Source organism: Nannobrachium achirus, assembly GCF_963921795.1.
Source record: "Nannobrachium achirus genome assembly, chromosome: 8".
In the NCBI taxonomy this organism is placed as follows: Eukaryota; Metazoa; Chordata; class Actinopteri; order Myctophiformes; family Myctophidae; genus Nannobrachium; species Nannobrachium achirus.
Window position 1 is genome coordinate 56,971,702 of NC_137817.1, and position 12,480 is coordinate 56,984,181.

The following is a 12,480-nucleotide window of genomic DNA, read 5'->3' on the forward strand; positions in this document are numbered from 1 at the left end:
TCTGCGTGTCTGTCTGTCTGTAATCCACGTATCTCGAGAACCGTTCGTCCCACCGGCTTCAGATTCGGCACGCGCGTTCCCCGCCGCGGCACGGAGTGCAGTGCCGGGTCTCGACCCGACCTGACGCGCGGTTTTCCCGAACCGGCGCGAAACGTTCGGAATCTCCTTATGCGGGCTGATTGTTGACATCAGGCTGTTACGGAGGAAAGCGGCGAAAGATCTGACTCATTGTGACATCACTTCATAAAAGGCTCTGACATCACGTACGCCACATGAGTCAACAAAAAATCTCTGTGAGTGTGTATGTATGTATGTAATCCGCGTATCTCGAGAACCGTTCGTCCCACGGGCACGCGCGTTCTCCATATATGGGCATAAAATGAATGCCCCCATATATGGGCATAAAATGGATTGCAGACAGACAGATACAGATATCTCCATATATGGACATAAATGGACAGAGGCAAACAGATGGTCAAAGATCTCATATATGGGCATAAAATGAATGCCCGTATGCGGAGCTGATGTCTGACATCAGAATTAAAGGGTGGGGCATTCATTCCCTATTTCAAATACGGCACGCGCGTTCCCCACCGCAGCAGGTAGTGCAGTGCTCGGCCTCGACCCGACCCGATACACGATTTTCTGGAACCAAGCACGAAAGGTTCGGATTCTGATGTCTGACATCAGGATTTTCCGGAACTGGCACTGTGTCTGCATAGATCTCCATATATGGGCATAAAATGGATGCAGACAGACAGATACAGATATCTCCATATATGGGCATAAATGGACACAGGCAAACAGATGGTCAAAGATCTCCATATATGGGCATAAAGTGGACGCAGACAGACAGATACAGATATCTCCATATATGGGCATAAATGGACACAGGCAAACAGATGGTCAAAAGGGGTCCTATGACAACAGGTATAATGGGGTTTGCATTAAGTTTGTTTCCTCCTCCTTCTGTTTGTCTGTGTCCCTTTATGCCCATTATGGAGATCTCTGTATCTGTCTGTGCCTCCGACTGTGTTGCAGACACAGTGCCGGTTCCCCCTTTAATGCAAACCCCATTATACCTGTTGTCATAGGACCCGTTTTGACCATCTGTTTGAAAAAGCGACTGAGATCTCATATATGGGCATAAAATGGACGCAGATGAACAGATATCTCTATATATGGCATATATGGGCATACAATGGACGCAGAATCACAAAGATCTCCATATACGGGCATAAAAGGGACACAGACAGACAGATACAGAGATCTCCATATATGGGCATAAAATGGACGCAGATAGACAGATATCTCCATATATGGGCATAAAATGGACCCAGAACTATAACTGCAGTGATCTCCATATATGGACATAAAATGGACACCGACAGACCGACAGATACAGATATCTCCATATATGGGCATAAATGGACACAGGCAGACAGATGGTCAAAACGGGTCCTATGAAAACAGGTATAATGGGGTTTGCATTAAAGGGCGGGGCATTCATTCCCTATTTACATTGTTCCGAGTTGGCCAGGTCGCCGACTAGACAGCTTCTAGTGCTCCTAATGCTCACACATTAGGAGGGTAGTAATAGTATGAGTCATCAGAACAAATAATGGGTGTTTATAATGAATCTATCATGGTTAAAATGAAGTTTGAAGTTACAATGGCCAATGGGTGTGTGTGGGGAGAGGCCCTGGGCCTGGAGGGCCTGGTAACATTTACATCAAATATCTAAATATTCAATCAAGCTAATTAAAAACGGTTCAGGGTATTCATAAAAGCCTGATTAGATGATAAAATTACCAAAAGTTTTTTTGAAAGTGAAAGTGAAAAGTCCTGCAGTCAAAATCTTATTTAGTTAAAGTACAGAAGTAGTATTCAATTATTAAGAGCACCTATGAGGGTGGATTCTGACAATGCATTTCAATGGGAATGAGCGGTTTTGCAGCCATTTGTGGATTTGCGGCTTCATTCCCATTGAAATGCATTGGAAATGCCCCCTCATAGGTAGAATAAAGGTAATTTGGGCAAATTATTTTGGGGGGTCCCCAGATGATTAACTTAATGTGCAAGATTGTTTTCTCACTCAACAGTAAACAAACCAACATAAAGTTTAAGTGTATAGTGGGTATCTGCACATTTCTAAAGTGCAATTTAAGGACATTTTAATACCTCTAAAATGACAAATTAAACATTGGTCAAATTGTCAAATATTTTAGGCAGTAATTGTGAAAATAGCAGATCTACATGATCACAACGCGAGGCATTGTGAGCATGTAGATCGGCTATTTTCACAATAGAACCGTGTTATACAAAATGTAATGCCTCAACTCTTAGTGCTCAGGGCAGTTAAACTATTATTATTTGGGGGGTCGCGGCCTGAAAAGGTTGAGAACCACTGCTCTAAAGTAGCAAAAGTGAAAGTATTCATTATGCAGAATGCCCATTTCAATCAAATCTATCCGAGTAAAAACTACAATATTTGCCTCTGAGATGAAGTACTATAAAGTACAACATGGAAAATGCTCCAGTTACTGTAAGTACACACCCCTGCTGGTTTGCAGGGAATTCTTTCTCTCCAGCATGTGAGGAGGATTGATGAGGCTTAATAAGCTTGCCTGCATGCCGTGCAGGGTTGATCAATGCCTTGCTGTCTGTATAGCTCTTGCTGCGGTGCTGGTAGCACTTACTCTCTCATCTCCACAATGAGTACATCCTCGTAAAACATCTGTCTGAGGTACCTGACAGCTTGCTCTCAGCTCTCTCTCAGCTGGCTTTGTACGCGCTATAGCTAGCTGCTGGCAGTGATGTGTGTGGAGCCATTAAAGTGCCCTTTCACTCTTTATTTCTCACTAATAACTTTGGCATTCTATCCCTTTTCCGCAGATTTTTTATGACAGCTTGTTCATTCTGTCATTACATCAGTTTATTCTGTGTATCCCTCCAGACACACCTATAGGGTGACTACTGTAGATCCAAACTGGTCATTTGAGGAATTGAGGGACAATTTGGGACAGGCAGGCAGGGTGTTAATAGCAACTTAGGCTACTTCATTTGCTATTAAATGGATTCGATACTGCCTAACATTTTGTTAGTAACCTGACGTAGCCTAGGGTATGTTTCTCATTTTATTTTAACAGGCTTAAAAAACAGACAATGAGAGAGATTTACAATGGAAAGACAACTATAAGGGTTAGGGTTAGGATAAGGATATTGTAGCCTGTCATTTATTCACGTGTTGCTACAGCAATGCTGTATGTGTCCAGTGTGGTCCAGTCTTGCTTGCTCACCTATCAACACCTGCACATTGATTTATTACTGGAGCCTGGCAGTCACAATGTGGAACAGCTTCTCCATTTGTGGGAGGCATGAAAAGTCATAGAAAGGGACATCTGGTCACCCTACCCCCCTCCTTCTGCCATTCAAAGGTGTGCACTAGCTACAAGAGGTCCTGGTAGGAGATAAAACCAACAGTACTAGAGGTCCTGGTAGGATAGAAAACCAACAGTACTAGAGGTCCTGGTAGGAGATAAAACCAACAGTAGAGGTCCTGGTAGGAGATAAAACCAGTAGTACTAGAGGTCCTGATAGGAGATAGAACCAACAGTACTAGAGGTCCTGATAGGAGATAAAACCAACAGTACTAGAGGTCCTGATAGGAGATAAAACCAACAGTACTAGAGGTCCTGATAGGAGATAAAACCAATAGTACCAGAGGTCCTGGTAGGAGATAAAACCAACAGTACTAGAGGTCCTGATAGGAGATAAAACCAACAGTACTAGAGGTCCTGATAGGAGATAAAACCAATGAGGTCCTGGTAGGAGATAAAACCAACAGTACTAGTAGAGGCATCCGTACTAGATGCCCGAACCACCTAAGCTGACTCCTTTCCAAGTGAAGGAGCAGCGGCTCTACTCCAAGTCTCTCTCGGGTGACTGAACTTCTCACCCTCTATCTCCACACTGGCCTGGGAACGCCTCGGTATACAGTACTCCCAGAGGGAGTGAAGGAATTTGTTGCTCGGGATAGGGAAATCTCAGTTGGAACTGTTATCCCCGCGACCAGTGTGTGTGTACGTGTGCGTGTGTCAGCTGCTGGCCACAGTAGGATTCTGACAAACTGCCCCCAGCCAGAAAACACGGACTGACTGAATGACTGACTGAATGACTGACTGTCACCTGCTACTCATTAGCAGAGGAGGAGGGTCTTAAACAGCGGATCCCCCAGAGAGAGAGAGAGAGAGAGAGCGAGAGAGAGAGAGAGAGAGAGAGAGAGAGAGAGAGAGAGAAAAGAGTGTGCTTCTATTTGCTCCAACAGGAAGAGAAGAGAGGAGAAGAGAGGAATACACAGTGTGTGTGTGTGTGTGTGTGTGTGTGTGTGTGTGTGTGTGTGTGTGTGTGTGTGTGTGTGTGTGTGAGAGAGAGGAAGACCGAGAGAGAGCAGAAGAGAGAGACACGTACTGAACCCTGCTAAACCACGGTGGAGAGAGAGAGAAGAGGCTGAGTTCTCTCTTTCCGTTCCGTCGACAAACAGCGTTTCTATCTCTCTCTCTCTCTCTCTCTCTCTCTCTCTCTCCATCTCGGCTCTGCAGTCTTGTTCATTCCACTGTCATCATCATCACCATGGGAGATAAAGGCACCAGGTAAGCGTGTGTGCGTGTGTGTGTGCGTGCGTGTGTGTGCGCGCGCGTGTGTGCTCCATCTCCTGCATGTAATGGTTGCTATGGGTTACAGAATAATTCTCTCCGTATTGCTTTCTCAGTGTGTGTGTGTGTGTGTGTGTGTGTGTGTGTGTGTGTGTTCATTTTAGACATGCCTGTGTGCTAAATGTGTGACTGTGTGACTGTTAAATGTATGTGTTAAGTGTGTGTGTGTGTGTGTGTGTGTGTGTGTGTGTGTTTATGTTCATGTCTGTGTACAGTACATCTATATGTGTGCGTTAAATCATGATGATGATGATGATGACGACGACATCTCCTTCTACCACTGTTCAATTTCCCTCAACATAGTTAGTCTTATTTAGTCATATTTTCCTCCTCTTCCTCCACCCTCTTTCTTTCTTTCTTTCTTTCTTTCTTTCTTTCTCCTTCCCTAGTACTCCTTACTATTTGTTGACTATTGCAGTGCTTCTAAAAGTGGGGTCCAGGCCAGGGACCCCCAGGGGTTCCAAGGGGTCCCTAACCTGGTATCCCCAGCCTTTTCCACCACAGAGGAAAGCCTGGTGTTGGTTCTAAACAGGCCCATGTGATCCGCTTTAGAAAGAAGGTGTTGCGGGGGAGGGTTCCGGATGGTGTCGCATTGTTTTTGTTCCCCACATAATGCCAATCAATTAGCTTACTCTCGCTCAGGGGCGTGCAGAGGATGTTAGAGAGGCAGGGTCTGAAAGGGCCTTTTGGTGAAAATATCAAAAATAGCAGACCTCCAAGCTCACAACGTTGTGAGCTTGGAGGTCGGCTATTTCCGGTGCTTGATACTAAGGCATATTAGGAAAACCTTCGATAGTCAATAACCTTATTTAATACCTCGATATCGATATTACTCACGATATTAGTAAAAAATAAACCACACCTGGTTACAGATGGACTGCTTTTTTGCATGTGCTACGTGCATGTGTAGTGTGTCTGTTAATTAATTTGACACATACACCAATACGTCATTTCAAGCCGTCTTCATCGATATGTACCTTGCATGTTGATACCTCGATATCCATACATTTTCAATATATATTGCCCAGCCTTATTTGATACCACACTGAACTAAGCATAATCAAGTAAATACTGGAGATGTGGCGTAACGGCATGGATTTCTACACAGAGAGGGCGATTCTTTCAACATAAGATGAGATAAGATGAGAGTTTGGACAAGGCAATTCTCTTAAATGCTGCCTTCGGGTATGGCGTGGAAAGAGGGAGCATTTGCATTTCCTTCACCATAGTAAAAACGTCATTCATGGTCTGGAGAGGGCACTTTTTACAGACGGGTAGAAGGGCAGGGGCTCAAGCCCCCTTTGATATCTATGTGTGCACGTGCCTCAGTGCCTGGTCTCGCTAGCTACAAGTTATAATAAAAGATGGACATACTACCAAAAGATTATTATACCAAAAGAAATGCAGCTGAGTTTACTAAACTAAGTAAACCCATCTTTAACTCGAAGCAGTGCTCTTCCAAGCATACGGTACTCTCCACCAGGTCTATTGTGGCCTCTTGGTGGCGCTATAATAGTCCAATGTGAAAAGGGTGCCATGTCTTCTTGGGCCTTTCACAGCATGCATACAATCGACTATTTGCATTGCAAAACAATTCGATACGATACAAAGTCAAACGATGCGATATTTAGCTGTTTGCATAACGATAACAGTAGATCAGGGGTCTTCAACGTTTTCAGTCCAAGGACCCCTTAGTTGATAGGGAGATGAAGCAGGGACCCCCACAACCTGTTAATAGATTCGACATAGTTTCATTGTTTGACAGGACAATTATCAGTGTATTTTGGAATCATGTCAACTTGTGTTTTCAGATATTTTACCACGTGAACCGTCAATACTTAAAAAACTTGACCTTTCACTCTGTACTTAGTCTGCTCTTTTTCCCCTCAACACCAAAGCTCTTTGCAGAAAATAGCCGATCTACAAGCTCACAATGCCTCGCAGCGCGAGGCGTTGTGAGCTTGTAGATCTATTTTGGCTAAAGTTCTCCGAATATGGACGCTATATCAAGTGGTTAATATGAAAAAGGAGGAAAAATACGTTTCTATCACCCAAAGATTTGGAGGACCCCCTGTAGTAACTCTGAGGACCCCCTAGGGGTCCTGGACCCCCCTGTTGAAGACCCCTGCAGTAGATCGTTGCAATTTAAAATCGATTTGTCGATGCAGTTACCTGTACTACATGCTTACACCTCTAGCAGCCTGTATTAAAATGTCAGTGATCAAGGGGAGAGAGAGGTTGAGAACCAGTGATCCAGGGGAGAGAGAGGGATTTTAAAATGTCAGTGATCTACGGGAGAGAGAGTTTGAGAATGACTGTTCTAGGGGAGAGAGAGAGAGGGAGACGGCTGATCTGGAAGCTGTAATGTGTCCGCTCAGCCTGGCTGTCAGTTACCGTGGTAACGTGCTGCCGGGTAACTAGATAATGTTTAAAAGAACATCTCACCCATAATGCAGCTGGAGATGGATGGAGGGTTTTTTACCCACAATCCATCGCTACTGTATTGTTGTGCGTCAGCCACTACAAGTACCACTGATTCTGTGTGTGTGTGTGTGTGTGTGTGTGTGTGTGTGTGTGTGTGTGTGTGTGTGTGTGTGTGTGTGTGTGTGTGTGTGTGTGTGTGTGTGTGTGTGTGTGTGTGTGTGCGTGTCCAGTCATCAGATAAATGCCTCGGTTTATTGGCAGCAGTTTGTATTCATGTATTGATTTGCTGTGAATGCTCCTGAGGGTTTCGAGAGGGGGGGACACCTCCTCCCTGTACTACGAATACCACCACGAGTACTACTACTACTACTAGAACTTATTTAACCCATTTAGGCCTAGAATTATTTAATGCTTTAGCCGAGTGCCGCGCTGTGAGCTTGTTAAATAATGGTTAAAGTGGTTCAAATGTAAAGTGGCACAGATTTGGGTTCAAGGTCTAAATACAGTATGTTAAACTCTGACTCGAGCTGTATTTTTTGCTTTGCCTCTCATCAAACGCGGTGCGTGCTCGGCGCAGTGTTGATTTTGTCGACTAAAACTATGACGAAAAATGTTTGTTGACTGCGTTTTTTTCACTGACGAAAACTAATAAAAACGAACTAAAAACTAAGCTGTGATTACTAAAACTAAGACTAAATATATTGACAATTTTGTCAACAAAATAAAAACTAGACTAAAACGTTAGGGAGGGACTAGTGGAGAAGAGAGTCATTTTATGTTTGGTTGCTCTCGGGTGTTGCGTGCTGAAAATAGCCGATCACAACGCATCACGCTGCGACGCGTTGTGAGCTTGTAGATCTGCTATTTTCAGCACGCAATCAAGTGTAAAATCAGTCATTACGATGCCATCAAGGCCTGCCAAAATACATTTTAGTTGACTAAATCAAAGGTAGATTCAGTCACCTAAAATCTTAGGATATTTAGTCGACTAAAATTAGACTAAAACTAAAACCTTTCAGGTGACTAAATTATGACTAAAACTAAATGTCATTTTATTCAAAAGACCATGACTAAAACTAAATCAAAATGTGCTGTCAAAAACAACACAAGCTCGGCGTGACCTGGAGACAGAATCAGCTGATTATGATAAATCTTCACATGAAGTACTAAATCCATGCATGGCCACTGAGCCGGTAGGTAGAGTCTGTCTATGCAGCATTATGATGTTATTGATCTGACGTGATCGTCATAGATGATTGAGTATGGATACAATAATAGCATACAGTACACACTACAGTTGCACTTGCTGGGGTGGGGTTGGGGTGATATCCAATAAAGAAATATCCATGCCTCTGCTTTTGACTGTGGTGTAAAGTAAGTACATTTACTTAAGTACTGTACATAAGTACAATTTTGAGGTACGGTATTTGTACTTTACTTGAGTATTTCAAATTACCAGTTTGATTTATTGATTGAAGAATTTATTAGAAGTTTGCAATAGAAAAAAGTACAGTTTCATGACAGTACAAATCACTGGTACAAGGTCAACTAAAAGGAGATCCTAGAAAGCCGAGGCTTATTTCCACAGGAACCACACTTTAAGTATCTCATATATGTCGTGCCATGTCTTGGCCATCTGGCCAGTGAATTATATCGGACCAGTTACCCATATGGAGACCCCTGGTACCCATATGTGGAGATCCATGTACTGTATATGGAGATGTGCTGTGAGAGCCCAAACATGCTTACTCAGTTACTTGTTAAATGAAAGTCCTATGACGTCTATGACATCTGACATCATACATACAATCCCTTTTATGCCCATATATGGAGATCTCTGTCTGTAGAAACAGCCACACGGATATGGGCTGTCTTGGCCATCTGTCATGGCCATATATGGATTCTGGTATGTGGCCGATGTGGCCTCCATATATGGGCATTCCCATGAAGTCCTGTTAGATATGGGCTTAATATTGATTACATCAGGGATCTCCATATATGGGCATAAAAGGGATTCTGTTAGTGTGGTTCCCCTGATATCACAGTGATGTCAGAGCTTGATGTCAGAATGTCAAACCCATAGACCGTAAAAAACCTTACACGGACGGAGACAAGATGTGCCGTTTATCATACTAAACTGTGGCCTACAGTCGCAATAACAGAGAATATCTACATTGCGGTATTGATACTTTTACTTAAGTAAAGAACATGAGTACCTTTTCCACCACTGCCCCTCTGGTCATTCATATGGCCGGTGGGGATATGTGAAATGTATGCTAACCCCATTCACCATGGAATCCCTATTTTGGTCAAATTTGTCAAAATATGTCAATCTTTATTTTTTTAGCAAAGGTTGCAGATCTACTGTACACGCTCACTATTTGTTGTACGAAATGCGTCAAAACATTTTTCATTTTGTTTATTTTTACAAATGGAACCTTGGCATAGAGCTCAACAACACAATCCTGTTCTGCTAAAAAAAAGAAGAAAAAAATCAAGTTTCTCTTGATCTCATTTACATTGATACTCTGACCTGTCACTCACTTTATGTATAGGCCGATCTGAATGTAGATTAATTCCCATACATTTTATGTATACCGTATTTGATATTTGTTGTTACAGAAGAGACTTGCAAGACGATTTATCTTCAAATTTTTTTCTATTATTATAATTGTTTTCATTTCATTAATTTATTTCATTAACTGTATCGTTAGCCTTTGAGACAGCAGAGTTGACTCTCCCCATAATGTGAGTTGAATTGATTAATTAACTTTTCCAGCTGTGAATCCCTCACCCCCTTCTGCGTTGTGGGACAGTAGTGTTTATCAACACACAACACTTCAAAACCCAGTGATTTTCCAGTGTGAATGGACTGTAATGCCTAGAATCTGTCTAGTATGGAACTGGGACACAGCTACAGGCTTTGTGTGTGAGACGTTTATTGTTGATGCATGTGCTTGACAGCCATCACTTCTTGCTTATTGCATAGTTTGTGTGTGTGTGTGTGTGTGTGTGTGTGTGTGTGTGTGTGTGTGTGTGTGTGTGTGTGTGTGTGTGTGTGTGTGTGTGTGTGTGCGTGCGTGCGTGCGTGCGTGCGTGCGTGCGTGCGTGCGTGCGTGCGTGCGTGCGTGCGTGCGTGCGTGTTTGCATGTGTGTCTTTGAGATGTACAGTAACATCTTATCCAGGGTAAAATCTCGATATTTCGACGTCCCATTAGTTCGACTAAGGGTTAGGTTTTAGGGTAAGGTTTAGTCATAGTTTTGCTGAGGTTATTTTTCCCGGTCATACTATATAATGGGAGGTTATGACAAAGGGACCATTGCTGTAGTTCCATTTAGTTATTTGTTTATGGAGATAAAAGCGGGTGACTGGGAGGTTAGCAGTGTGCATTGATGCACCTCCTCATCTATCTGGATGACCCACACACAGCTGTCACAAACTCTGAATAATTAACTATGGACCTGAACGGATAGAGAAAGTCTGCTTTTAAAAGATGAGTTCAGAGAGAGGCATGCACATCCCAAAAAAAGTGGTACCAGGTGCTGGACTAAAAATACGTACATGGAAAAGAAGGTGAAGTCCGCACACTGGTGTGCGGACTTTAATTACATTAAAATCGACGACGTTTCGACGCCCTTCGGCTTCTTCATCAGGTCTAAAGCTTTTAAAAGATAACACAGTTGTAAAAGATCTCAGGTCACCAGGAACGGCAGGAAGGTTGTTCCAAAGAGTAGGACCATAGTGACTGAATGCACCCTCACCAGATTTAGATACACACACTCACACAGCACCTATACCAGTACCAGTAAGCGACTGTCACAGACACAAACTTTAGAAGGCAGTCGTAGCCAATCAGGAGGGAATATGGGAAATGGGATGACATGAGATACTGTGTACCGCTTTGCGTGATTTTAGGCCAAAATCTGTAGGAGCAGTGTCCAAAAATGTGTTTTGCAAAAATCTGCCTGATGGTGGCGCTAGAAGAGGGGCATGTGAGAAATCAGGGGCGGAGGTTGTGATTTGCCATCCAAGGAGTGTGTGTGCAAAGTTTGGCATTGATAGGGGCAACGGTGGCAGAGATAAGAGTAGGGGCAAAAGTGTGACGTGACGTGACGGACATACTGACTGACATACTGACTGACATACTGACTGACATACTGACTGACTGACTGACTGACTGACTGACTGACTGACTGACTGACTGACACACAGCCGGTGGAGCTTTTCATAGTAACTTGCGACCTGGCAGTCACAGTAAACCAGTGCCTGGTAGATAGGCGGTCAGAGATGTTTTTAGGAGCTAGACAATTTAAAGCCTTGTAAATAGTAAGTACGGTAGTACTTTGAAGACAATGTTGTGTCGTATAAGGAGCCAATAGTGATTCAAGTATAGGAGTGGAGTAATGTGTTCCAGCGAGAACTCTGGCTACAGAATTTGGAATTAGCTTGAGTATTCCCCACATTATTTGGGGGAAATACAGTAAAATAAGGCATTTCATCTAACCAGTTGGAGATGAATGCATGCAATTTTTCAGAGTCAGACTAGACATGAAGTGTCTTACAGTACTTTGGAGTGAAGGCTGCAAAGATGACTGTGCCACGTAGACAAGCAGGAGCCATGGAAAATGATGTTAAAAACACACTTATTGACCACATTAAAGGTAGTCTACTAGTCGATATTCCGTCCAACTAGACGAAAATACCAATGTTGTAGATTTGATTGATTGGCTTATACTTGGCCTCAAAGAGCTATGCCTGGAAAGCTATGCCTGGTGACGCTATGACAGGCCGGTGTGAATAATTTGTGGCAGAGCTTCTTCCATGGCCTCCACAGAGTGTGCGTATATACAGTATATTGTAAACAACAACTAAAATATATGAAAATATAGTGATGTCAAATAAAATAAAAGCAGGCTTCATCCTTTGGAGACCACCCAGCGGGGCAATCTGCTCAGTGAATCTACTGACCGGGGGATTATATGTGGACACTATGGCCTAATGGTGGCGCTATTGGGGAAAATCAGTTGGGTACATCCTCTCGGAATCGCACGGACAATTCCATGGCAATCAATCCATGCCAGCTGATAGTTTTCGAGATGTTGTTTGGCGCCAAACACCAAAGGCTTCTATGTGTTCATAGTGCGGGCAAATGTGATTTATTTCTCAGTTTAATAGATAACAGTGAGGGCAGTCAGTCCCAGGACTCACCATCAGGGGCATCACAAGGGAGGCCCCTGGAGTTATTAGGGCCCAAGGTGGGAGGGGCCTGGAATTATTTTATACTTTAGTTATTGAAAAACAGCAGATATACAAACTCACAGCGCAGCACCGAGTGCAAAT

General features: G+C 43.2%; 1 protein-coding gene across 2 annotated transcripts in view; it reads left to right on the forward strand.

Moving 5' to 3' along the window:
* Positions 1-4,632: 4,632 nt before the first annotated feature.
* arrb1 (arrestin, beta 1) overlaps positions 4,633-12,480 on the forward strand; it is a gene marked incomplete at both ends in the record, with an annotated part of 35,287 nt that continues 27,439 nt past the window's right edge. For both annotated transcript variants that reach the window (XM_080731266.1, XM_080731267.1), the window contains one exon: positions 4,633-4,652. In XM_080731266.1, coding sequence (XP_080587392.1) covers positions 4,633-4,652 — 20 coding nt within the window. The remainder of the gene's footprint in view (positions 4,653-12,480) is intronic.